Source organism: Branchiostoma belcheri, unplaced genomic scaffold (genome assembly GCF_001625305.1).
Source record: "Branchiostoma belcheri isolate BF01 breed outbred unplaced genomic scaffold, Haploidv18h27 scaffold102, whole genome shotgun sequence".
Taxonomy (NCBI): domain Eukaryota; kingdom Metazoa; phylum Chordata; class Leptocardii; order Amphioxiformes; family Branchiostomatidae; genus Branchiostoma; species Branchiostoma belcheri.
The window spans coordinates 563,537-591,322 of record NW_017802403.1 but is presented as its reverse complement, the minus strand read 5'-3'; the positions used below and the strand labels follow the sequence as shown (position 1 = coordinate 591,322).

Here is a 27,786-nt window from a genome sequence, read left to right as displayed (position 1 = left end):
GGAAACCAGTCCCTGATGTGGGTGGTGGAGGCAGGGTACCAGGATGTGGGGATATATCAGTGTTCTGCCACCAATACAGCCGGAAATGTCACTACACAAGCCAGGCTGGATATCTTCAGTAAGTACTAAATATGGATGACAGGATTAAAGTTTAGGAAAAAACAAGATAGGCAACACAACAAGATGCCCAATAGCTTTTAAAGGATGTATCAAGGATAGAGGCAACAAATCATCACAACTACTAAGGCAGCAAGGCCTAAATCAGAAAAGGTTTACTTCAAATAGGCAGACCTTAAAAACTCTGAGGTAATCACTACCTTATACAGATCTTGCTGTATGATAATATAATTGTCAATGATTGAATTTCATATAACTGAAGGAGAATTTTGCTTAGTACCCTTCTTCCAAACAAGCATGTTTACAGAACTGCCTCCAGTTTGATTCCGGAACTCCAATTTAATTCTGGACTAATTCTCATATGTCAGCAACCTTACTTCTACATAGGCTAATATCATAAACTTAACGTAAGAATGATGTAAGAAATACACAGTAGTCATTCAGAACCCCTTGGGATTAACCCAATCTGGCAGAATTGTAATTATAGAGCCAGAATTCTGCAGTATTCTGGAACTGGAGCCCATAGCAAGGTCTAGGAACTGGAGCTAGAATTCTGCCAAATTCTGGCTCCAGTTCTAGAATACTGCAAAATCTGGAATTGAACTTGAATTTCAGAATAAAACTAATGGCTGTTGAAGGAATGACCCATTCATAATATCTTGTTTCAGCTCCCAGCAACATCACTTCCCCTCCTAGCAGCCTCACCGAGGTGAAGGGGGGAACCGCCGAGTTTCTGTGTGGGGCTGTCGGCTTCCCTCCCCCAGACGTTACATGGACTTTCCAGAACAGGACCATAAATTCCTCGGATGTCTCCAAGTACCTGGTTGAGGAGACGGGTACACTGGTGGTGAGGGTAGTGGACCTGGCTGACGTGGGGTGGTACAGTTGTACTGCTGACAACGGAGTGGGAAATGACTCGGCATCAGCCTACCTGACTGTACACGGTGAGCTCAGTCCTTAGAAATTCTAGCCCAGCAGACAAAAGCCTGGACGATACCTGGATGATACCCATGTTTTGTGATGTAATTCTTATTTTATGTCTTAGTAAGTGGTGACGTGAATATGACGAAAATATGACGAAAAAAAAAAGCATCTTGCTTCAGTGTGTCACCTATGTATTGTATTTTTTAATGTTGAAATAAAAAAGAAAAACACTAAACAAGCCTCGGTCACAACCCGCTGTACGTGCATCTGCGTGCTGTCTACGTGCAAAAACGTGGGCAAATTTTTGGGATCCGTAAGTGGTGAGTACCGCCTCCGTACAGAATCAAACGGATTTGGGAGCACGCAGACACGCCGTAGCAGTTTAAGTGCATGCAAACTCTCTCTGCGTGCGGGCTGCGGATTCACCCCCTGTATGAACCAGTATTGAGTGACCAGCCGTACGTAAGCAGCACCTGCATACGGTAAAGTGGCAATCACACAGAGATTGTATGCAGTGACGTTGTAAGGGCGTACAACTCACCACTTTCAACTGCTTACATTTTGCTTATAATAAAAAAATAAAAAATAAAAAATAATAATAAATAATAAAAAATAATAATAAAAAAATAATAATAATAAAAAAATAATAAAAAATAAAAAAATAAAAATTAAAAATTAAAAAATTAGAAAAAAATAAATAAAAGAATAATAATTACAAAAAAAACTAGCTTACGGCCAGGCATAACGTGCAGACCACATACCTTACGCAATCATCTGAGTGACGTGCGTTGACGTACTGATCATACCAGTCCTTCTCCTTGTTTTGAGGAATTAACGTAGCAGATGTAGCCTTAAAAAAAATATGTACGGACAAAAACATGTACGGCGAGTTGTGACCGATGCTTAAGAGACTTAGAAACTCCTTTCTGCACTGACAGTCAGATTTTCAACAACAAACAGAAACAAGCAAAATATAATGTCTCCAATAACTGTCACATGATTGTTAATCTCGATTTGTAATCTGTATCGGATAATATGTAGATTTTATAGTGTCTCTGTGATTTTTATGATTCATATTGCATGTCTGGTACAATTTGGGCTAACCAGGCTTTCGTAATAAGGCTTGAATGTACATGACACAAAATTAATGTTCATCCATCCTATCAATCATTCTGTCGATCATTTGGTCATTTTTCATTCATTCACTCATTAAGTCAGCTATTCAGTTACTAGTATTCATTTACTTATACTCACTCTTAATTATCTATCTTCACTAAGTTCATTAATTAACTCACTCATTCACCTACGAAAAACGACCAATTACATGTTATACATGTTATAACTAAATTTAAATGTACTGATAATGAATTAGGTTGATTTTGGGTGGCTGTCTACTAATTATGAAGCCTTAAAAGGCCTGATTATGCCGTAGGAGAAAGGGCTATGTTATACTGACCTGATGAAATTATTTTCCAAACTGTAAGACTTAGTACTTCATGTAGTTTTCTTTGTTCTTATGTTCACAGTGCCTGCTAATTTCAAGATGGCGCCTCAGAGTCAAGCTGTCAATCACACCCAGAACGTGGTCTTCTACTGTGAGGCGGAGGGCGTTCCCCCTCCCCGCCTGACCTGGCTGTGGAACGGCTCCCCCACCCTGGGGAAGGGCATGCACGTGTCCCAGGGGGGGCGCTCCCTGTTCATCCAGTATGCAGATTACTACCACCAGGGGGAGTACACCTGTGTGGCCAGTAATGCTCTGGAGACAAGGAAGGGCGCAGCCAGCCTCAACATAAACCGTGAGTATGAAGAGCATGTCAGCAGAACGTACTGCACCTGCGCAGAACTCTGGATTTTCACGGTTTTTGTTGTATGTTTGGTCAACGTTGCATCAGAATTTTGCCTGTTGCAGACGGTATCTTTTCTGAGTCAGACATAACATTTGGAAACTACAGACGGGATGTTAACCTTATATGCGCGAATGCGCCCTTATATGATGAGATGTTCTACCAAAGTGCTTCGTACAATACATTACGGGTTTCGCGCAGGTGCAGTATGTTCTGCCGATGTGCTAGTATGAAGCCCCCTATCACACATTCAGAACCTTACCCCGACGTGACCACCAACCAACCAACCAACCAAGTTCGGCTTTAATTGGTTTTCATTTAATGCCAAAGTTCATGATAATGTTCATTTTGGCATACTCATTTTCATCTGAGCGGAGTGAGAAAAGTCGTGTAAAGCGCCTGACCCAAGGGCACAAAATTGGTGATTTGGCAGGATTCGAGCCCGGCACCTCTTGGTTTTGAGCCGATTGCTCTGCTGTTATGCCAGACAACCCCACAGATTGGCTAAAGTTATGGAGCATTCTAGCCAGATTTAAGCCAAGCTTACCTTTCACGAATCAAATTAAATTTGAATTAGATTTGAGTCAAATTTTGCCAACGAACACTGCTGACCTACTGCTGAATACCTGCCAACTATGGCACCTCCCACATGTATTTCAACTCTAGGGAAGCCCTCTGTGTTTTCGATCTCCAATCCTGCACCTGTGAGAGAGGAGAGTAAGAATACCACCATACTGGACTGTCCTCACGACGGCTACCCCACTCCACAAGTGCGCTGGATTCACAACAGGAGCAGGATCATTGACGCTGATCAGCACAAGTACTTCATATCCGCACAGGGCTCCCTACAGATCTACCCTGTGACATGGTCTGACACAGGCATGTACATGTGCGAGGTGTGGAACAGTATGGGTTCCGATGGGGCCAAAACAGAACTGGTGGTCTGGGGTAAGTCATCATTATCTTTTATATATATGTATAGCCGGTATAACCACCCTTCATCGTAACACACCGGCTTCTGTATCTGTATAGCCGGTATAACCACCCTTTATCGTAACACGCCGGCTTCTGTATCTGTATACCAGGTATAACGGCCCTTCAACATAACACTGTATCAGATTCTGTATAAAGCAGGAATAACCGCCCTTCTGTGTAACACACAAGCTTCTGTATCTGTTTAGCCTGTATAACCACCCTTCATTGTAATACACCAGCTTCTGTATAACTGGTATAACCGCCCTTTGGCGTAACACACCAGCTTTTGTATCTATATAGCAGGTATAACCACCCTTTGTCGTAACACTCCAGCTTCTGTATCTGTATAGCCAGTATAACCGCCCTTCGGCGTAACACACCAGCTTCTGTATCAGTATAGCAGGTATAACTGCCCTTCATTGTAACACACCAGCTTCTGTATCTGTATAGCCGGTATAACCGCCCTTCGGCGTAACACTCCAGCTTCTGTATCTGTATAGCCAGTATAACCGCCCTTTGGCGTAACACACCCATATATAATAAGCTTCTGTATCTGTATAGCAGGTATAACTGCCCTTCATTGTAACACACCAGCTTCTGTATCTGTATAGCCGGTATAACTGCCCCTCAGCATAACACACTAACTTCTGTATATCTGGTATAAGCCCTTCAGCATAACAAACCAACTTCAGAATCTGTATTCTGTATAACCAGTATAACTGCCCTCCGGGGCAAATCACAACAACTTTGCAGGCACGCGGTGCAGTGGCACCTGGTTACATTACCCTTAACGACTTGTTAGACCTAACCTTTGAACATCTAAGTCTAAACATTGGTTATTAGGTTAAACTGTTCATTGGGATTCTTTCTTTCCCATTCAAAACCTGTTCATGTCATGTGTTCTCGTGACCCCATCCCCTATAACCATACCTGTGAAGAGCAACCAAGGTTGACCAGTCAAAATAAAGAATAAATTATCAATTAAATCTTTGTTATATTTACCGAAGGAAAACATATTGTTTTTGCTCAGTTTCTTCCTCTTCTTCTTCTTCTCCAAACAGTGACCACTGACCTGAATCAATGTTGGGTCTGTTGCCATGGTAACTAGTGTTGGGTTACATCATGTTGCAATTTTATAGCAGGAGGGATTTAGACTCCTGTCTGGCCATATATATGAATGTGTTTGAGTAAGAAAATAATAGAGCAGACCATATGCCGAGGTAAACATTATGCATTTGCCTTGCAAATGTTACCTCTCTAGTTTCATTGAAGTTACATAATGTCACATATATTATTGTTACCACAGTGAAACCAAGGTTTGTTGAGCCAGTGCCTTCCGGAACCAAGAAGATCTTTGAGTATGAGAAGAATGTGACAGTGGAGTGTCGGGCTGTTGGCTCTCCATCACCTACCATCAAGTGGTACAGGGAAAAGCATGGAGAAGTCTTTGGACTATCTCGTCATCAACTGGTCACTGACACAGGTAAGGCATACATGTACTAGGCTTTTTGCCCCAAGTTAGTCTTAACAAATGTTTTTATTTTTGTAGAACAATTATCAATAAACAAAAATCATGATATTCATTATCATCCACATAGCTATCCTTGTTGCAGGATGATATTCTTCACACTACTGTTACTTTCTGATTAACATTTACGGTGCTGTCCTTTGAGCTGAAAACTTCAAACTGCTGTCCTTGGTGCTGAAACATTCACACTGCTGTCTTTGGTACTAAAACATATAAACTGCTGTCCTTGGTGCTAAAGCATTCAAACTGCTGTCCTTGGTGCTAAAACATTCGAACTGCTGACCTTGTGCTAAGACATTCACACTGCTGTTCTTGGTGCTGATTCACACAGCTGTCTTTGGTGCTGAAATATTCACATTACTGTCCTTGGTACTGAATGACATTCACATTGCTGTCCTTGGTGCTACAACATTCGTACTGCTGTCCTTTGTGCTGATTCACACTGCTGTCTTTGGTGCTAAAATATTCACATTACTGTCCTTGGTACTGAATGACATTCACATTGTGTCCTTGGTGGTACAACATTCGTACTGCTGTCCTTTGTGCTGATTCACACTGCTGTCTTTGGTGCTAAAATATTCAGATTACTGTCCTTGGTGCTGAATTACATTGCTGTCCATAGTGCTTATAACATTCACACACCTTTCCTTGGTGACTGATAACATTTTCAATGCTGTCATTGTTGCACAATACCAATACTGTGCTGTAGCTTGTGCTGAATAGCATTGACAGGGCTGTCTTTAGTCCAGTGCAACATTTGCAGTGCTGCCCTAGAGTTAAATAAGACTCAAGCTGCTGTCTCTGGTGTTAAATGACAATCTGCAAGAATCCTTTAAACTGCTGAATGACATTCATACTGCTGTCCTTGGTTCTGAAAAGCATTCAATGTGCTGTCCTTTGTGCTGCTGCCATGTTTGGCAAATAACGCTCAGACTTTCTGGTATTGTGACACATACTAAACTCTTGTCCTGCGAAGTACAACAATTGTTGTTTTGCACATACAGTACCATCTATATAGCACCCCATATAGGTACGATTTGGGGGTATTTCTCTGAAACACATCACACCGCATCAAAACGCAACAAATGCAGAAGTAACTATGCCACTGCAAGGCAAAAAAATTGGGGATCTATGATCTAACTAAGACATAAAATTATAGAAAAATATTGTGCCAGCAGGACAAGGGCTAAGACTGACTGACATGAAGAAAGAGAGGGAAAGGCAGAGAGAGTCTTCAAAGAATTGCTTATCTTGTTGACTATGTGGTGAAAATCTTGTTGTACCTTTTTAGGAAAACTGATCTTCCTCCGTGTGACTGAGGATGACAAGGGGACTTACGTCTGCAATGCCTCTAGTGACGCTGGATTCAAAGTTGCGAAGATCCGTGTTGAAATACTTGGTAAGATATTATAGCTACATGTTACAGTTATTGTTTCTGATATTCCACTCAATACAGATATTATTCTTTTTCTTCCTTAAACTTTATTTATTCCTGCAAATAATTCCTTTTATTTTTAACAATAATTTGTAATGTGCAATATTCTTAAATATGTAATGTGCTTTAAAATAATCAGTAATTTTTATGTCCATATCAATAATCGATTTAGGAAAATATATGACAATTAATTGTAATAATACTTGGAGTTTTCTGGTTTCCCCTGTGTATTTTTTGTTTTTTTGTGTGTAAGTATAATAAAAAAAATACCCAAAAAACGTTATCCACCACCATACTTATATATCTGTGGTTCTTGCGGCCACAAATTTATCGTTGCCGCGAACAATTAATTCACCAACTTCCTTAGTTTTTTTATCTCTACCTTCCTCCATCAGCCATTGCAAACATAACAGTTACTACAGTACCACAAACATGTCCCTAACGCAAATATAAGTGATTTACAGTGAATTGCTGACTCCTACAGCTACAATGTATCACTACGTTCACTATAAGCTGCTCATCTTGCTCTATCATCAGTTCCTCCGCGGATCCATGAAGGCCCTGTGAACAAGAGCGTGCCCGTGGGAGGTACAGCTGAGTTCAGCTGCAAGGCACACGGACAGCCCAAACCCACCATCTCCTGGACCTACCGACCCGGGATGCCCATCCCATTCGACCTTGACCGGCACACCGTCCGCAATCTGACCGACGGCGGAAAGCTGACCATCACAGGAGTGACCTGGCATGACCAGGGGGTGTATGTGTGTAAGGCATGGGGCCAGAGTGCAGGAGAAGACTTTGCAGTAGCTGGTCTTACTGTGCACGGTGGGTTACATTTTGCCTTCATGACTTTATGTGTATTCTAAATGTTACATGTATAGTAGCAGTAGTCCACTGTATTCTGCTGCTGCTGCAGTAGCTCGGCAACATGTATATTGATACTTTTTTAACAATACTTCAATTCAATTCGGAATATATTAAAATTTTGTAGGCTGGAAAAATTGGATTTTGTAAGTTAATAATTACTGTGTGTGTGTGTTTGTCTGTGTGTGTGTGCGCGCACAACAATCCATAGTGATGGCTAAATTGTATGAAAAGTAATATTCACAATGTGCAGATTGGCTTTTGCTATATGATGCTGTCCTTGGTGCTGAATAACATGTAACATGCATGTAGTGTGTGTAGTCCAGTGTTTACCGACCCAGACTCTGGACTAAGAAGTTGAAACTTCAAATCCTGGCTGTTGTCGCTCACCTGACATGCACGTTAAAGTGTCACAGTCCCTATAGGATGGGATGTCAAGCCAGTAGTTCCCCAGTACAATAAACCTATAAATGCTGCATGTGTGCACGCCCGTGTGTATGTGTGTGTGCGCGTGTGTGTGTGTATAGAATGTGTGTGTGTGTGTGCCTGTGTGTGTGTGTGCCTGTGTGTGTGTGTATGTGCTGTGTGTGTGTGCCTGTGTGTGTGTGTGTATGTGCCTGTGTGTGTGCGTGCCTGTGTGTGAGTGTGTGTGTGTGTGCCTGTGTGTGTGTGTGTGTGTGTGTGTGTGTGTGCCTGTGTGTGTGTGTGCCTGTGTGTGCGTGTGCGTGTGTGTGTGTGAAGCTAACCTCCACTGCTCCATGTATTTGTGTACTATAATATTATCTTTACCTCTGGAGAAGAAGACATCCTTCCGCAGAAGCCTTCAGTCTATATTTAATAACGGTTGATGTTTCTGAGTTCACAGCTGTAACTTACGGGTGGCTGGAATGGATTTCTCTGGGTCTCAGTATATAATTTCTTGGCCATTGCTCTTGGTTTAGCTGAAACCATCTTGTGTGTTCTGCAGGTCCTCCCATACTAGTGGAACATCCTCAGAGTGTGGTCTTCACTGGCAAGAAGAAGATTCTGCTGGGGTAAGCATTTTGTTGCTGCCATCATTGTATATATTATTATCAGACATAATAGTTTTAGACACAGCAATAGTTTTAGACAATTAGATTTTATTATGTACAGTTTGAAGTTATTTTAGACCATGTTTCAATGTTCTTTTTACAGTAACTTAGCAAGACTTTTGGCATGGATTTGCAATAAACTTCTTCTCAATTAAAACTGGGCAAAACATACATTGAACTCCCTGCAGTGTTATTTAAAGAAAGACCAAAATTAATATCGAAGAATGACAAACATTTTCTCATTATGTTGCGAGGATATTTGATTAAATTTGCAGCAATTAATGTGCAGGAAAGATAAGAAGACTTAGAGTTCATGTTGAAGCAATAATAATTATTCTAATTTATGAAACACAATCATGTACTTTGCAGTGTAATGACTTAAACTACTAAAATGCACATGTCTTGAAAGCCCCGCAAAACAATATTAATAAAATTCTGTAATGCCTGTAAATTTTGCAGATTAGTTATTATAAATTATTGAGACTGAAGATATCCGCCAGGCTTGTATCAATAAAATGACATCTAGCACTGTTCGGCTTGAGACATTAAAGAGGCATGTGTATTCTTAGGATGCTGAGACTTATGTACATGCATTTAAAAGTAAAAATAAATATGTTCTTTCTTTGCTATAGGTGTTATGCAACAGGAGAGGGTCCACTCCGCTACACATGGAAGAAAAATGGCGAGGAGATTGGCAAGGGAACAAGGTTGGCAGACAGTCTTTCATGATTCATGACAAGTGTATTAGCCATTTTTACCTCCATGAAAAATGGAGGTATTGTTTTTGGTGAGTCTGTGTGAGTTTGTGTGTGTGTGTTTCCGCACATTTGTAGTCAGCATAACTTCAGAACGCCTTTATGGATTGTATTGACATTTGGTATGCTAGTAGGTCTTATGAAGCCAAAGGTCAAGGTCAAATATGGGCCTCCTGGTGGGTGACCTTGGTACTGCAGCAGAACCTTTGTATTTTGAGGGAAAACAGATGTGCCAGTTATGCAACAAAACACCAAAGTCAAGGACTTCCTCTAATGGAAAACATGTGTGGTCAGGCAGCGAGCCTACCCAGTTTTATTGATGAGGTTCCTCTGGAATAGGCTACATGCATGTACTGAGTTGACAGCCTGACCTATTTCAGGCCAAGAAAACCTGTGTTATTTTGTTCTGTACTGTAGTGTAGTGTACAGTGTAAAAACATTTACAAAAACTCATATATTTCATGGAGGTTTGAGATCTCCAAATTCTTGTCGAGTCATGCCGTGACCTGGTTTCAGTGTTCAACACTGTGCCAGCCTGAGCTGAATAAAAAGTAAACTCACACCAAAATTCTTTTACCTTTGTGCCTTCCATAAGGCCACATGTACACTGACTTAATTTTAGGAATGACATCCTCTGAAGACTCCCAACTTATGCATGCGGGCAAATAAATGAAAGTCTAGCCAAAAAATGCTGCTAATTGTACTAAACCACAGAAATACAAAGCTGGTATAATTGTGAATTTATGGTAAGTACACAGGGATATTTTTCGACAAGCCGGCACATGCTGGCCTTCAGCATGTTTTATGAGTTGGCACTGTCTTTCAACTTTTGGACTCTGTATATGATGACAGTGTACAAATGTAGTTACATGTACCACTGACTCCCTATACCGTCACTAACTATACCATGGAGCACATCTTGCAGGCCAGAGCCTTGTCAGAGTTTTTTTTTCTTTTGATAAGAACAGGCAAAAATCAATTTGTGCACGTGTACAGATGTCTGCCATAAGTAGTGCAAGACATATTATTGTACTATGTCAAGCACAGTTTAAGACTTTTGTTCCTAGCCTTTTTAATTCCTCTACTGTGAATTTCCCTACTGTAAACCTGCATCCTTTTTACAGAATACTGCTGCAGACAGGATCAGATGCTGTTGGTCGGTACCGCTGTGAGGTGTCCAACAGATATGGAACGTCCAAGTCATACACTGCCGTGGTGAAACGTAGAGGTTTGTTTCACTTTATCTACATGTAACTGAATCATCCAATTTTGTGTTTAAGATAAATAAAATACAGTGTACATTTTTTTTTGTCATTTGTATGATAGGGAATGAATCATTATTTTAGATTATTTTATTATTTGTCATATGAAATTAGTAAATTTAATTATAGAAAAATTTATATTCCTTACAGCCTTTGATAAACCAATTCTCATACACACAGCCACCTGCATTTAATTGCTACGAAGAAGCAAGAGAAAGTACTTGAATGTGTATACTAGACAAAGTCATGTACAGTAACTAAGTATTATATATACATTGCACCGTACATTGAATTACATTGTGCCCATGTGGCCTAGCCTTGTTGGGCAAAAATGTAAAATAAAGATACATTTTGCACTTGGGTCAGTCATTCTTTTTTAATTGAAACAATTGCAACTAGGAAGACAAGGATACATTCAAGAACCTTCCTACAAATCTTTGGTACCAAAATATTTAGCATTATGGAGGTCGTTCATATTATGGTATTATGTGATTTTTTTATATTACATGACATTTTTTTCTTTCTTTTTCTCACTACATACAGGCAATGAAGCCTCAGATCCTAAGCAGCTAAGTGTAAGTAACAATATTACCATACAAGAAATGCATAGTAGTACACAGTAGTGCTTCTAATTAGATATTCTTTAATGGGTTCTTTTACAAATGTATAATCATGATAGCTTCATTGCTGCCATACAGTCTACTAGTGTACTGCCTGCCCATTAATATTTGTCATGGACTAAGAGGGTAGCAATACCAGCATGGTTGGGGGGGCATCTCTGCTCATATTGTTCTATCATACTGTGATCATTTAACTATCTTTTGTTGCAAATTAACCCTTGTGTCAACCTTGTTGTTCTGATTAATTTTTTTTTAGTTTGAAGCCAAGGTAGAGATGACAGACTTGGCAAACGAGTACCAGGGAGAGTTCTATTCCAGTCTGAGGGAACAGGTAAGGGCTTGCATTCATAGTACAGTGGCAGACATTCCATTAATTTAAAAATAAACCATGTGCCCTAATAAACCCAGTTGTCTTTATCAGTGTTCTAGCCAGCATCTGTTTTTCTGTCAGGTAGCATTTTCCATAACAAGACTGGTGTCACATGATGTGGCCTGAACTGTGATTGGTGCATTCTGACTTGTGATGATTTGGATATAAAAACAACCACAAGTCTTTGATAGACACATTCTACACTGAGATACTAGTAAGCAGGCATGTTACCCTGACTGGCTCTATTTTCTAAATGAGCCAACTGTCACCACAGGTCCAAATGCACCAATCACAGTTCAGGCCACATCATGTGACACCAGTCATGTTACGGAAAATGCCACCTGATAGATAGTTTTTACAAAGCCTGCTTGAAAACACAGTGCCATCAAAAATTATACGACAATCCATAGTGATGGCAAAATTGTATTAAAACTGATATTCACAATGTGCAGATTGGCTTTTGCTAAATAATGCTGTCCTTGGTGCTGAATAACATGTAGCGCCCATGTAGTAGTCCAGTGCTTACCAATCCTGCCTCTGGACTAAGAAGTTGGAAGTGTCACAGTCCCTATAGGATGGGATGTTAAGCCGTAGTCCAATGTTCATTGTACTTGTCAAGAAGAGCGAGCATAGGGGAATTTCCCAGGTACAATGAACCAAATACTTCCCTGTCACAACCAGTGGGAGATTATATAAACATGTAGCTCTATAGTAAGCTAAAACTTGATAAAGATCACTTGAAATTCATTAAAGAGGTTGAATAGCAAAGTTCTTTCTATCACAACCATTTTGACCAGTATTGCCCTGATGAAGATGACAGAAGGTCATCGAAACGTTGGCTTGAAAAATAAATGGTTGTGATAGAAAGAACTTTGCTATTCAGTCGTTCATCAACCTAATGAAATTATTTACGGATGTCATTAAAGAGGTGTTTGGGAGATGATCCAGATGCACAGACAATGCAGTACCCTGAACATTGACAGCGGGCATCACTACCTCAAGCCCGAATATGGCAGCCTCTTGTCACCTAGTAATCAAAATTAAGTCACCTAACAAGGGAACTACAAGACGAGATCTTTTCCAAGACAGAGTGCGTCTCTAAAGCTCCCTAGAGTAGCTAACTTTCTGTTGTGTGTATAGTTTAAAATATTCGTCAAAAGTATCACTAAAATCCCCTCCCCCCCCTCCCCATCTCCCATATTTAGCTGGCAGATCAACTGGGCATACCAACCAACAAGATTCTGTACCTACGAGTCTACAAAGGCCTGGTGACCTTTGACCTGGACGAGAATCTGGCCAACCACCTGAAACACCAAAAGGTACGTCACAGATAATGTACACTGTCAGCTGTCTGCGTTAGGTTGGAATTCCCTGGCAAGTCGTCGGCAAATGCACCTCGATGCCATCGATCTTGTGCCCTTGGGAAAGGCACTTTACACCACTTTCCTCACTTAGCTCAGGTGAAAATGAGTATTGCCCTGTCATGTATTTCTTCCTTGTGTTGGTGGCGGCATTAATATAAGTTGAAAAAACTTGAGTATGCCGTCACCACGTCTTGTGATTACATGTTTGAAATTTAAAAAATGCACCTCCTTCAAACCATCTTCAAATCAATACACCAACAAGCACTGGAATACCTACAAATGTTCCGGAGAACATCTCATATCTGCCAAACTAGGCACAACTCAAACTTATCTTTAAAACTTCCCAAAGTCCGACTGTGGCAGCATTTCCCTAGAACGGCCTACCTGCCACAGTTAGAGTGGCCAAGTCTTACCTGTCGTTTAAGAAGGTTCTGAAACAACACTGCTGACCTCTGACCTCCTGACCTTGGCCTGGCTTAACGACATTGATTTATGGTTAACGATTTTGTTTTGACGCTTGGTTGTTTTGTAACTTTATGTATTGTTAAATGTGTTGGTTTCATTGTTTTCATGTGTAACTTGTTGTCACAGGGCATTCCTGAAAAGCAGTGTTTTTAAATAGCACCGAGGTCTCTACCCTCTTTAAATAAAACAGAAATAAATACTATTATTAAATAATTTTTCAACAAAAACAATAGGCAAGTTAGTATTATTCTTAATTTATTTGATTCTGTATATAGCATTATCAACAGAATGTAGTTCTTAAACTAATACTGGTCTAATTTATTTCTGGCATATTTCAGTTACAATATAACAACAGACTGTAAATACTCGAATATATGTAGTCCTCCTATAAATTTGGGTTAATGTTTTAGCTCTTCAGCCTAATACTGTTTTAATGTACGAATAGAATTTCCATTGTTTGTGATAATGTCAAATAAATCTTAATTGCATTTCCTCTGTTTATCTCTTGCAGCTTACTGTAAAGTTGAAGCTCAAGGATGACACGTACATGCATGACCTGAAATACCTCCCACCACCAGAGCCCACCACACCCAGACCAGGTAGGTCACAGCTTGTTTCTTACACAACACATCAAATGTACATCATCATGTGGCATTGTTTAGCACATGTGGCATTGTGTACTAGAGTTTTACTCGGAACCAAAAGGTCCTGGGTTCAATCCCCAGACATGCTCATTGACAAATGTTTTGCCCTTGGGAAAGGCACTTTATTTGACTCTCCTCAGTTCACTCAAGTGAATATGAATATCTAGTTTTAATTTTTTTAGATACAGGCTTTTAATATGGTTTTTATTTCTTTTTGGGCATTTTCGGGCAAAAATATCCATTTTGGGATCTGGAGCCCTCCTGGTATTAAATCTGAATGACCGTGAATGAAATTTGGCATAGGGATACTTTGGACTCATGCCTACAGAATATTTTTCACATTTTTGGCATATGCCACCTAAAATTGCATCAAATGGGACTTTTGCTATTTTCTGAGAAAAATGTCACCATATTTTTGGATATTTTGGGGTTTTGAGAACAATTCTAACTTAGAGGTATTTGAATGGGGAGGGGAGGACAATGGACTGAAATATGCTGTATTTGCATGCTTCTTAACAAATGTTAGTCTTTCTAGTTCTCACTGAAATGTCTTCTCTCAGTCCGAACCAGGACAGTGATCGTTGAGAAGAAAGTTCCGTATCGGGTGACGGTGCGTGTACCTTGGAGACCAACTACCACCCCGCAGACCTCCACTCAAGACACAGATCCGGATGAGAAAGTTGTGGTAAACAAAATTCAAACAAAACAACCACAAATACACAGCACACTACATGCACTTTACACTTCATCAGGGCCTAAATTACCACCTAGGCCTGCATATGCAGGTTAGTGCAGGTAAAATTGTGCATGCCAAATATTTCTAGTTTTGTCTAACTTTCACCTAAGCTGCACCAGTCAAAGTAGGTGTATTGTGGATTTTTTACTTGCTATATTGGCTTTTTAGCATGATCCACACTTCATAAATTCAGAAGAACACTCCCATCAGGTAAAATTTGCCAGGTAAAGGTATTTTACAATGTTATGTGCAGTAGTGCAGGTATGCAGAAAAAATGCACTGTATTTTAAGCCCCAGTTACACAATGAATATTAAGCAAAGTACATTTTTATATCATATACACTGTATGCACATACATGATGTAAGTTTCAAGTTTTTTTTAATAGGCATTTTCACAAAGAGGTAAATTCTGAAGGAAGAGTCTTTTCTGCAGGAATTTCTGCAGGAATTGCCTTATGTCTATAAAACAATGGCATAAGGATATATGAGTTTTATTTGCATGAAATATTCATGTATTGATATGAATGATTTCCTCAGCCCCAGGATGATGACATAGATGTAGGAGTGTTGGTGGGAACAGTTGTGGGGACTATCGTGTTTCTCAGCTGTATCTTCATCTCCATCACTGTCTGGTGAGTCCAACACTCATCATCACAGAAATTTTATTAATAGATAATGGTAAGAGATTGTACAATGTGTACTACTATTAGCTTAGGATTGTTAATTATGATATCATGTAAAATGTGTGTATAATTTGAATCCTGGAGATTGTACTGTGTACTACGTAAAGCCACACTGACTTGATTTTTATGGATGACAACCTCTACCCCATATCAAATTCCTTCTAAAGACCCCAAGCTATAGTGTGGGCTGGGCAAGAAAAGAAAAAATTCTAGCCAAAAGAAATGCTGATATACAACAGCAATATAAAGCTGATATTGTGAATTTCCAGTTAGTAGTACATAGCGACTTTTATGACAAGCCGGCATATGTCAACCTTTTTGGCATTTATGAGTTTGTACTGTACTGAGTTCAGCAGTTCTGTGGAGCTTCTGTATCTTGGGTGCCATCCTCCCTAGTTACCGTCAGCTGTCTATTTTTGCTAGCTACCATGGACTACAGAGGATGGCACCCAGGCTAGAGCCATGGAGGAGCTGAACAGGCAAAAATTAATGCGTGTGCAGATGTCATCCATAGATTAGACTGAATTAAATCAGTGTGGCCTAACAATGGTTGCAAGAAGACTTCTTTTCAGCAAACCAGACTGAACCACTAGTAGGTTAAACCCTAAAATATATCAAAGTACATATTACGTACAATGTACATCATACATGTACAGAGTATTAAAGCCTCTAACATGTGTCAATCTTCCTGTATTCCAGGAGATCCTACTTTGCGGAGAAGAAGACGCCCAAGTCTGCTCACCAGCAGTTCTCCTTCCTGCAGCATGGCTACGGTGTGGAGGGGTGGGGCAACCAAGGGGACCGCTTCCAACTGGAGTACCACCCCCCTCCCAACATGATCAAGTCAGAAAAAACTTTATTCATTTTTTATTTAAAAGGCATCTAAAGCAATTTCAGGGTGGCAAATCTGGATTTTTAAAGTCAAATTTCTGCTCATTGTTTTGGCATAGTTAGTGGAATAAACACTATCCCACAGTATGTGAGGGAAAAAATGGAATGTCGCTGACGGAAAATGGTCCCTTGTATTTTAGGCTGGTTTTAGTTTTTTATGGGCAGGGAGATGCCTCACGTGGCATATTTTGGGGCCGTTTCAAACGCTTCAAGTATGAAATGATGAATACATCCAATTTGCTATAAAATGGCTGTACTTGCCAATATCAGACAGATTTTCCCACCTAGAATATTTTGTTTGTTTTGCCCCCCTGAAATTGTATTGGATGCCTTTAAATGTAAGGCTTAACCAATTTATTTCCCTGGTTCTCCAACATTTTATTGTGAACATATGTCCATCAGACACCATAAAAGCAGAGGACTAGGACAGAAACTTGAACATGACCAGGGTTCAAACCCACTCTTGCACTCTTATCTTGCATGCAAGTTATTTTCTCTGTATTTATATTTTCATTTTCTGTGAGACTTGTGGGAAGACTTTTTTTCTGACAAAGTGGTCTAAAAATTTTAAGCGTATCAGTTAAGGGTATCATTTTTCACTTTGAGAAAGCAGAAAGAAAGCAGAATCCATAAATTGAGCTAATAGCATATGTTGTCCTTGTCTCTAGGTCCAAACCCATGGGGTACATGTCTCTGAAGCGGCTGGTTGACGATATAAAGAAGGCAGATGATGGAGCACTGGCAGTACTGAAACAGGAGTTTGAGGTGGGTGGAGTCATTGTTGTTGTTGTTGGCTGTTGTTAGTTGTTGTTGCTGACTGTTGTTGAGTTGGCCAGCTACTCTCCTTGCAGCCAAGGGATTAATTGTGAGGAGCTTATACAATTATTTGGGCTTAATCGCAAGGGTCTGGAGCGGCTGCCATTTGGCGCTAACTCAGGTGACCTTGATACCACCCCAGGTGTGGCCATATAGGACTGTAAGGTTTTGAACTACTCACACCGGGAAGGTCCCCTTCTTTTTTTTTTAATGTGTGGTGTGTGGCTCTCCCCAAACACCGGACCTCCGTTTCAAGTCCTATCCAAGGGACGTCCCTAACTGAAGCTTAAGAGCGAATGTCTGTAAGGATCAAACAATGGTGGCAGGGGTCAAAAAATCGATTTGGCTCAAACTTTGCACAGTGATAGTACTTGGCCCACAACCCCTCAAAATAGCTTTCTTTTCGGTCAGCACCGATCGTTGCCATGGTAACGGGCCAAACAAGTTTCGGGGCCATTTTCCCTGGTTTAGACATGTGAAAAACATGAAATTTGGCATAGTTTAAGGCACGATTACGAGCAAGTGCTTTAATATTATGGAAAAACAAAGTATGGGCCTAAAAGACCAACTAATCCGCTATTCTAGAATAGCTTTGAAATTTTCAAGAAGTTTGTTTAAAGGACCTGGGCAACCCTAACACAATACAGTGTTTGAGGCTTATGAAAAAGCGTTATTTCTACCCAACTTCAAAGTGCTGTAAGTCCAAAGATGGTGATTTTTTTTGCTTCAAATTTGGATCATAGATACATAAACATATGTGCTATAAAATGCATGGTTGCAAACTTTGGGCACTTCTTTGATTGTCACGTGGTTGTCCTTAGAAGTAGGCCAAATTTTGAATTTGAGGAAAAATATGATTTTCAGCCATGTTCAGGATACTATATCTACAAAAGAAAGAAAGCAATCTGATAAAGTCTTTAGCCCAAAGTAACACTATGTTTTGTCTATTAAATGAATACTTGTGGAGGTTGGGTTCTTGTGTCGTTGGTGTGTACTTGTCCCTCAAAGTAGGCCATATTTTGGACATGTACATAAATTGACATATACGGCTATGTTTGAAGCTCTAGAAATAACAAAGTAGGATGTCATTTGAATTCAATCTTTACAGGGAAGTACATATATGTATTGTGTATCAAATGAATACTTGTGGAGGTTGGGTTCCTCTGTCGTTGGTGTGCCATTGTCCCTAAAAGTAGGCCATGTTTTGGACATTTACAGAAATTGACATATACGGCTATGTTTGAAGCTCTAGAAATAACAAAGTAGGATGTCATTTGAATTCAATCTTTGCGGAGAAGTACATATATGTATTGTGTATCAAATGAATACTTGTGGAGGTTGGGTTCTTGTGTCGTTGGTGTGTACTGTTCCCTAAAGTAGGCCATACTTTGGACATACATACAGAAATTAGCAAAAACGGCTATGTTTGAAGCTCTAGAAATGACAAAGTTAGATGCTTTTTGAATTCAATCTTTGCAGGGAAGTACATAATATGTATTGTGTATCAAATGAATACTTGTGGAGGTTGGGTTCTTGTGTCGTTGGTGTTCACTTGTCCCTAAAAGTAGGCCATATTTTGCACATGTGCAGAAATTGACATATACGGCTATGTTTAAAGCTCTAGAAATAACAAAGTAGGATGTCATTTGAATTCAATCTTTGCAGGGAAGTACATGTATTGTGTATTAAATGAATATTTGTGGAAGTTGGGGTCTTGTGTCGTTGGTGTGCACTTGTCCCTAAAAGTAGGCCATATTTTGGACATGTACAGAAATTGACATATACGGCTATGTTTGAAGCTCTAGAAATGACAAAGTTAGATGCTATTTGAATTCAATCTTTGCAGGGAAGTACATATGTGTATTGTGTATCAAATGAATACTTGTGGAGGTTGGGGTCTTGTGTCGTTGGTGTGTACTGTTCCCTAAAGTAGGCCATACTTTGGACATACATACAGAAATTAGCAAAAACGGCTATGTTTCAAGGTCTAGAAATGAAGAAGTAGGATGTCATTTGAATTCAATCTTTTAAGAGGAGTACATATATGTATTTTGTATCAAATAAGGGCCTGTGGAGGTTGGGGTCTTGTGTCGATGTTGTATACTTGTCACTAAAAGTAGGCCATATTTTAAACATTTACAGAAATAGGCATATACGACATGAACAAAAAAGGAAGCCTCAAAATCACCCATGTGATAGCAAATACTATCTATATGATATAATGATAAACACATGGGAGAAGGATGGGTCTGAAAATAAATTCACTTTGGTATTTTCATCAGCTTAAAAACAGCCCAAAATCCAAATTTGGGGACAAGTGCGGAAAATGACCTACTTCGAGGTTGCCCAAAGACTGGAATCTGCCTGTACATCAACTTCACACCTATTTCGTACAAGTTAATGCATTGGTCTAATAATATCCTGAAGTATTTGTCGTTACTTGAAAGCAGTTGGCGGTGACCGCGTCCTAATCTTTGCCAATTTCCGTGTTGTAGAGACGCAAAAATCTGTCAAAATGGCCCCAAAACTTGAATGGGCTGTTGCCATGGCAACAATGGGTTTTGAGCGGAAAGAAAGCTATTTCAGGGAGTTTTGGGCGAAGTACTATCACTGCAAAATATGAGCAAAATCGATTTTTGACCCCGCTCACTATTGTTTGATCATTACAGACATTTGCTCTTAAAAATGGCCTACTTTTGGGGACAAGTATACAACAGCGACACAAGACCCCAACCCCCACAAGCCCTTATTTGATACACAAATTTAATACACAATACATATATGTACTCCTCTTAAAAGATTGAATTAAAATGGCATCTTACTCGTTATTTCTAGAGCTTCAAACATATCCGTATATGTCAATTTCTGTACATGTCCAAAATATGGCCTACTTTGAGGGACAAGTACACACCAACGACACAAGAACCCAACCTCCACAAGTATTCATTTGATACACAATACATATATGTACTTCCCTGCAAAGATTGAATTCAAATGACATCCTACTTTGTTATTTCTAGAGCTTCAAACATAGCCGTATATGTGAATTTCTGTACATGTCCAAAATATGGCCTACTTTGAGGGACAAGTACACACCAACGACACAAGAACCCAACCTCCACAAGTATTCATTTAATAGACAAAACATAGTGTTACTTTGGGCTAAAGACTTTATCAGATTGCTTTCTTTCTTTTGTAGATATAGTATCCTGAACATGGCTGAAAATCATATTTTTCCTCAAATTCAAAATTTGGCCTACTTCTAAGGACAACCACGTGACAATCAAAGAAGTGCCCAAAGTTTGCAACCATGCATTTTATAGCACATATGTTTATGTATCTATGATCCAAATTTGAAGCAAAAAAAATCACCATCTTTGGACTTACAGCACTTTGAAGTTGGGTAGAAATAACGCTTTTTCATAAGCCTCAAACACTGTATTGTGTTAGGGTTGCCCAGGTCCTTTAAACGAACTTCTTGAAAATTTCAAAGCTATTCTAGAATAGCGGATTAGTTGGTCTTTTAGGCCCATACTTTGTTTTTCCATAATATTAAAGCACTTGCTCGTAATCGTGCCTTAAACTATGCCAAATTTCATGTTTTTCACATGTCTAAATCAGGGAAAATGGCCCCGAAACTTGTTTGGCCCGTTACCATGGCAACGATCGGTGCTGACCGGAAAGAAAGCTATTTTGAGGGGTTGTGGGCCAAGTACTATCACTGTGCAAAGTTTGAGCCAAATCGATTTTTTGACCCCTGCCACCATTGTTTGATCCTTACAGACATTCGCTCTTAAGATACAATCTCTTTGCTTGATGATAAGTACTAAATCTATTATAAGGTGACAGTTTTATGCCTGATTAATTAAACTTATAAACTTATAACATAATTAATACTCTTATTTTGTTGAAACATTCCTGACTTTTGTTGTTCAACAGAGCGTTCCTCTGAACCAAGCCAAGATTCACCACACACCGTGTGGCACTGAACAGAAAAACCGCTACATGAATGTCCTGCCAAGTATGTATTCATCACAACTTTTTCTTATGTTTTCATATTGTGTGTGTGTGTGGTCAAATGTTCCCACCAGATACTCTAATATGACATTTGAATTTGAAAATGTCCACAACTGCAGCATCTGATTAAGTAATCCCTGAAGTTTGCACACTTTATGAGAAGAAGGAGAACACACATGAAGACTGTTCTTGCTCTCTCTTTTCCAAACAAAATAATCTCAATGACCTAAATGACATGTCTGTCACTATGGTTACTGGTGCTGTAGCAGGCACCCTGTGGTTTTGGATTACTTTTTGTTAGTAGCAGAACAGAGCTGGAGAAGCTCAGGTTACCTTATAAGTATAATATTATGAATGCGTTTGAGTATGACTAAATAGAGCAGTAGTTTGTTAGGGAAAACTATATGAGCTTCAAGGTAAACATTATGCATTTGTTTTGCTTAAGTTATAGTTTATCAAGGTGTTAAAGACATGTTTGGGAAGTCCTTGTCAGAATCACGAGAGCATGACATTGTCAGTCTGAGAATGATCTGGCAACATGATCAAGCTTAATAATACAAATATCATATCAGCCAAAGGCCAAACCGATTTGATTTGTATTTGTTGTTGTTTTCCAGACCCACACACCTCTGTGAAGTTGCTGCAGCTGAATTCTGACACCACCACTGAGTACATCAATGCCAACCACATCAGGGTATAGTTATCTTGTCTTTATCCTTATGACTGCATGAAAGTTTATTTTAGTTCAAATTGCATAATATGAGAAATAAACTATTCTCCAATGCAAGGAAATTGACTGATGGGAATTTCCAAAGAAATCGTCCTCAGTTATCTTTCACACAAGTCCTACAAGTGAAATGCTGCAAAAAGTTGGCTACTTAATAATATGTATTCATTTAAGTGCAATAATTGGAAAATAGCACTCCCTCCTGGACTCTAGGATCCCTTTAAATGGCAGCTGCATGAAGATAGTCATTGCTGTGTAATGTTGTCATAATTTGTACATCATACATTTCATAATTGTTATGTCATTAATAATGATCATAAATGACTCAACAATTTGTGTTTTGTCACAGGGCTATGACCGTCGACAGAATGCCTACATTGCAGCACAAGGTGATATAAAGTTTATATTTTCTTAAATAAATGGACAAAAAGGATAATGAATCTCTCTACACTTTCAAATTTGCATTCAATAACCTTGGCAACATATATTCTATTTTGAGAAGGCCTTTGAGCTCCTGTGAACCCCTGTCTGCAGGTCCGCTTGGTACGACCCGTCAGGACTTCTGGAGGATGGTGTGGGAGCAGAACGTGGACATCATCGTCATGACAACAGGGCTGGTGGAGAGGGACAGAGTAAGTCATTATGATGTACTGTAAATCACTCTACATTATGTACAAAAAAAAGTCGTGTATATTTAGCCAAATTTTGTGGCTAAATGAGGTATCTCAGTCTATGTTTTGAGGACCACCCACAACTAGCCTAGAATACAAAACAAGAAACAATTTCTGTCAGTAACATCATCTTTTTCTTAACAGATATCAGTATGTTATGGGATATGATTAATTTAACTTAATACAGTGACTGTAACATTAGAATAAGGAATTACCGGGAACTAGGCTTTGAAAATCCAGTTTTGTGGCCCTGAAATTAAGATACCTTTAAATCAGGGCTTTAACCAGCGCCCATTTTACCGTCAATTGACTGTATTTTGTCCCGTCGGACGGTAAAGTTTAAGTTTAAGTCCTTAAGTTTAAGTTTAAGTTAAGTTTAAGTAACGTTTAAGTCCTTACCGTCAACATTGACGGTCAAAAATCGTGTGTAAACACATTGAAAAAATCCAGCGAATTTGAATGAGCCACGGCGTGGCGTCTTTTCCAAGCATGTGGCGTCTTTTCCAAACGCACGGGCCCACGCATTTCTTATTTGAATACGGCGGAAAACCTGACTTCAAGGACCGTGCCGACGTCTGTTGACTCTGTTCTATTGTCCATGTTGCTATCTGTTAAAACAACATGTGCTAACGGCCACATAAGAATAAAATAAAAGAATGGCTCGACTCAGACACACGCTGCTAACTGTACAAGACAATAAGATAAATAAACAACATGTGACAACGAACAAAGAAATATCAAACGTTTTGAAAGTGTGCGTTTTGTCCTGTAGGTGAAGTGTGCGCGCTACTGGCCCAACTCTAGCGGGAAGACCAAACACGAGGACTACGGGGACCTGATCGTGACAGTGCTGAGTGAGGAGAAGAACGTGAAGTATGCCATCACCAGGATGGAGCTGCAGCACAAGGTAGGTGACAGGATTCTAGCTCAGTATTTTTTTTCTATGCTATCACCAAGTCCTCCGCTTAGCAGCTGTATCGAATAATGTTTGCTATACAGGTCGCTGACGAGAGTCACTGAGGTAGGCGTTGACTTTACGTTTGAAGTTCCGAAGGTCCCTGGTATTGACAATGTCCTGTGGGAGACAGTTCCACAGCTTGACTGTAGCAGGGATGAATGTTCTTCTGTGGCTAGAGGATGACGACAGGTTCAAAGGCTGCACTGTGTTGGAATGTAGATTGGGGAGTTTTTCGGAAATGTGCATAGGGCTTAGGTGTTTGGATTGGATTAGGCCATACTGAATTTTTAATAGATGACATCCTCTGAAGACCCCCCAAACTAATGCACACGGTCGTATTAAAAAAAAGATTCTAGGCCTGTCCAATTGATACTAGGCCTGTTATTGGTTTTTAACACATTCCACACCATGTACCAGACCTGTCCTTGGTGCTGAACACCTTCCACACCATGTACCAGACCTGTCCTTGGTGCTGAAAACCTCCCACACCATGTACCGGACCTGTCCTTGGTGCTAAACACCTTCCACACCATCTACCATACATGTCCTTGGTGCTAAACACCTTCCACGCCATGTACCATACATGTCCTTGGTGCTGTAGACCTTCCAGACCATGTACCAGACCTGTCCTTTGTGCTGAACACCTTCCAAACCATCTACCAAACCTGCTCTTGGTGCTGAACACCTTCCACGCCATGTACCAGACCTGTCCTTGATGCTGAAAACCTTCCACACCATCTACCAGACATGTCCCTGGTGTTTAAAACCCTTGCAAACCATGTAAAAGACCTTTCCAAGGTACTGAAACCTTCCACACCGTGTACCAGATTTGTCCTTGGTGCTGAACTCTTCCACACCATGAATTGATTCCATTCTGTGCGCTGAATACCTTCCATACAATGTATTGGACCTGTCCCTGGTGCTGAACACCTTCCATGCAATGTATCAGACCTGTCTCTGGTTTTGAACACCTTCCATACAATGTATCGGACCTGTCCCTGGTGCTAAACACCTTCCAAACCATGTACTAGACCTATCCTTGGTGCTGAACACATTCCACCCAATGTATGGTGCCTATCCTATGCACTGAACACCCTCCATACGATTTATCGGACCTGTCCCTGGTGCTGAACACCTTCCACACCACGGTCTAGACCTGTCCATGGTGCTGAACGCCTTCCACACCATGGTCTAGGCCTGTCCTTGGTGCTGAACACCCTCCACACCATCTACCAGACCTGTCCTTGGTGCTGAGCACCTTCCACACCATGTACCAGACCTGTCCTTGGTGCTAAACACATTCCACACCATGTACCAGACCTGTCATTGGTGCTGAACACCTTCCACACCATGTACCAGACCTGTCCTTGGTGCTAAACACCTTCCACACCATGTACCAGACCTGTCCTTGGTGCTAAACACCTTCTACACCATGTATTAGGTCTGTCCTTGGTGCTTAATAACTTCTTAACAATAGACCAACCCTGTCCTTCCACACCATCTTCCACCCTGGTGCTGTTCCACACTTTTCACTACATTTCTAGGCCTGTCCCATGTGCTGAACACCTTCCACGCCATGTGACAATATCATAATTGTCCCTCTTGTACAGGATGCCTCGGAGGTTCGACACATCTGGCACTACTGGTACACTTCCTGGCCAGACTTTGGTAAGTCTAATAAAGTCAATATAATTATGTAGTAGTACATGCAGAAGGCTCAAGTTGATTTCTTAACCTTGAACATGTGAATTTGTATTGGTTAAGGGTTAGAAGAGAGACATTTGCCATCTAATAATACATTATAATAATACAATAAGCATCAAAATGAATTTTACACATTCTACACCAATTAATACAACATCTAACAATATTACATTTCGAATTTGCCTGAATTATTACTTGCTAGGTTTTATAGAAAAAAATGCATGTTTTGAACATTTACTACTATTTGCATTCACTTCTAACTAGTATGTAAAAAAAAAGTCTTACTAACATTTTCCATCTAAAATATAATATAATAATACAATAAGCATTAAAATAAATTACTACTTGCTAGGTTTCATAAAGAAAATTGCATGTTTTGAAGTTGTTTTCTCTGTCAGGTGTTCCGGATGAACCAGACTACATCCTGGATCTTCTGGAGGACATGAACTGTCACCGCGCCCGCTCCAAACCTGTCATCGTACACTGCAGGTATGGCCCCTCTCTTGTTCATTAATTTGATTTCATTAAGAAGGCTGTTATGATATATGATATAACACTGTGTAAACCGTATCACCCGAGCTGACAACCCAACCACGGGTCGGATCGCCCAAAGACTTGAGGATGATCCAACCTGTGGGATGGCAGAGGCTGTGTTGTGCTAGTATTTCATTGATGTCATACTTGCCCAGGAAATGTGGCTTTCAATGTAAAATTTGCCAAAATTTACCAAAAATGCAACAACATTCCAAAATCCAAATCTTTAGCATAAGGCAAGCAATCCGAATTTACACATATAGGTAATTTTCACACCACATTCATCAGAACATTCATGATTTTGAAAACAACAGGTAAAATCTCCGAAAAGCAACTGTACAATTAGAGACTCTGGCGTTAAATATCAAAGTACATTGAACATAGATTGTAAGAAAACTAGTAATCAAATGAAGATTTTTAAAGTAAGGACTAATGAACATACATGCATATGTTGCCATGTGCGACCAGTTGTTCCAAGGCTAGTGTATATTCTTGAAAAGTAACAGTTTGTTTCCTTTTTGTGCAGTGCTGGACTTGGCAGAACTGGAGCCTTCATCGGCATCGACATGGGAATGGAGCAGGTACTGTCAGATTTGTTTTTTAAGTATAAACTTTTATTCCAACGCAAAAGGTAAATTTTCTTACCCAGAGCTTTTGACCAGTCACTCTGGTCTTCCCCAGTAGACTGACCCAGTGAAACTTGTCACATGTCTATGAAGTGTCACGTCAACACTGAGTCTCATGCAGATATCTGGTAAACAATGTTGGATCCCCCCACAGTTGAGTAAAGGGTGATGGGCCCTTATGTTAATGTTTTTTACCCCTCCCAGAAAGTAGTCTTGCGTGGTGTTCAATATACTTACAGTGTCCAGTGAAACCAAATGTCTAGGTGACTCGATATGATTGAAGGTTTTGTAACACTTCTGATCTGGTTGAACTTACTAATAGTCTTGAGCGCTCCTTGTGAGTGACTCTCAGGATTTATTGTGACTATCTCTTTCAGTACCTTTAATGTTGCACAGATGTAGTTTCTTTTATGGTTCACATGGTCAACTGTTTTGGTAGTTTTCATTTGAAGAATCCTACATAGCATTATTCATATCTTTAATTAAAAGAATATCTGTTTCATCAGATGCAGAGCTAAGTGTTAAGATTATGTGTTCTAGATTCAGAATGAGAGTATCGTGGACCCTCTCCTGTACTTCACCAGGATTCGTCAAGACCGTGGAGGCTCTGTACAGACTCTGGTAAGTCTTACACATTATACGAATATAATACACTTTTTTTCTAATTTCTTTGCATTGTATATTGATTATGACAGGCATGCTGGCATGTGACCCATAGCTATATATTATATATAAGCTAGCATGTAAAGATATTGCATATTCCGTTATGCTGGTAAGACCGCAAAGGCATTGTAAAATCTATATTTTTCACTGGTGTACTGAACTGACATCATTGTTAATTAGCAGTGTATCACAGAATGAGGTTTATGAGGTATCAATGGTGTAGTAACCGGGCATTCAAATTCATTTTTCACAATGTACTGAGTAAATTTGTATTGAAATGACATAAACACTTTGAAAGTGTAACTCTATGCTCTTAAGAAGGAATTTCATGTGTACCAACCTTTCCTTTTTCCAGGCACAGTACATCTTCATCCACCAGGTCCTGCTGCTGTACTTTGAGCGGAAGCGCAGTGAGCTGTCCATGCAGCCTGACCTCACCCGGCTGTCCATGAGCACCATGTCCCAGGGCACCAGCTCGCTCACACAGCTCACAGCCATGCTCTGACTCACACAGCCTGAC

General features: G+C 39.9%; 1 protein-coding gene across 1 annotated transcript; it reads left to right on the top strand.

The window, feature by feature from the left end:
• On the top strand, window positions 1-27,786 carry LOC109474542 (hemicentin-1-like). Its single transcript, XM_019774874.1, has 28 exons — window positions 1-118; window positions 786-1,061; window positions 2,568-2,837; window positions 3,552-3,833; window positions 5,167-5,343; window positions 6,680-6,787; window positions 7,361-7,648; window positions 8,655-8,721; window positions 9,393-9,467; window positions 10,640-10,743; window positions 11,321-11,352; window positions 11,654-11,728; window positions 12,973-13,086; window positions 14,108-14,195; window positions 14,801-14,925; window positions 15,514-15,608; window positions 16,359-16,502; window positions 17,219-17,315; window positions 21,306-21,387; window positions 22,001-22,077; window positions 22,460-22,499; window positions 22,645-22,742; window positions 23,554-23,688; window positions 25,350-25,407; window positions 25,842-25,932; window positions 26,504-26,558; window positions 27,144-27,224; window positions 27,622-27,786. The coding sequence occupies exons 1-28, from the start codon at window positions 16-18 to the stop codon at window positions 27,769-27,771; spliced, it is 3,387 nt and encodes a 1,128-aa protein (XP_019630433.1). The 5' UTR covers window positions 1-15; the 3' UTR covers window positions 27,772-27,786.

Excerpts from the sequence above, each read along its gene's own strand:
- LOC109474542 (XM_019774874.1), top strand. The coding sequence starts at position 16 with ATGTGGGTGGTGGAGGCAGGGTACCAGGATGTGGGGATATATCAGTGT. Across the intron at positions 9,468-10,639 it reads GAGATTGGCAAGGGAACAAG|AATACTGCTGCAGACAGGAT; the intron begins GTTGGCAGACAG and ends TCCTTTTTACAG. Across the intron at positions 14,926-15,513 it reads ATCCGGATGAGAAAGTTGTG|CCCCAGGATGATGACATAGA; the intron begins GTAAACAAAATT and ends TGATTTCCTCAG.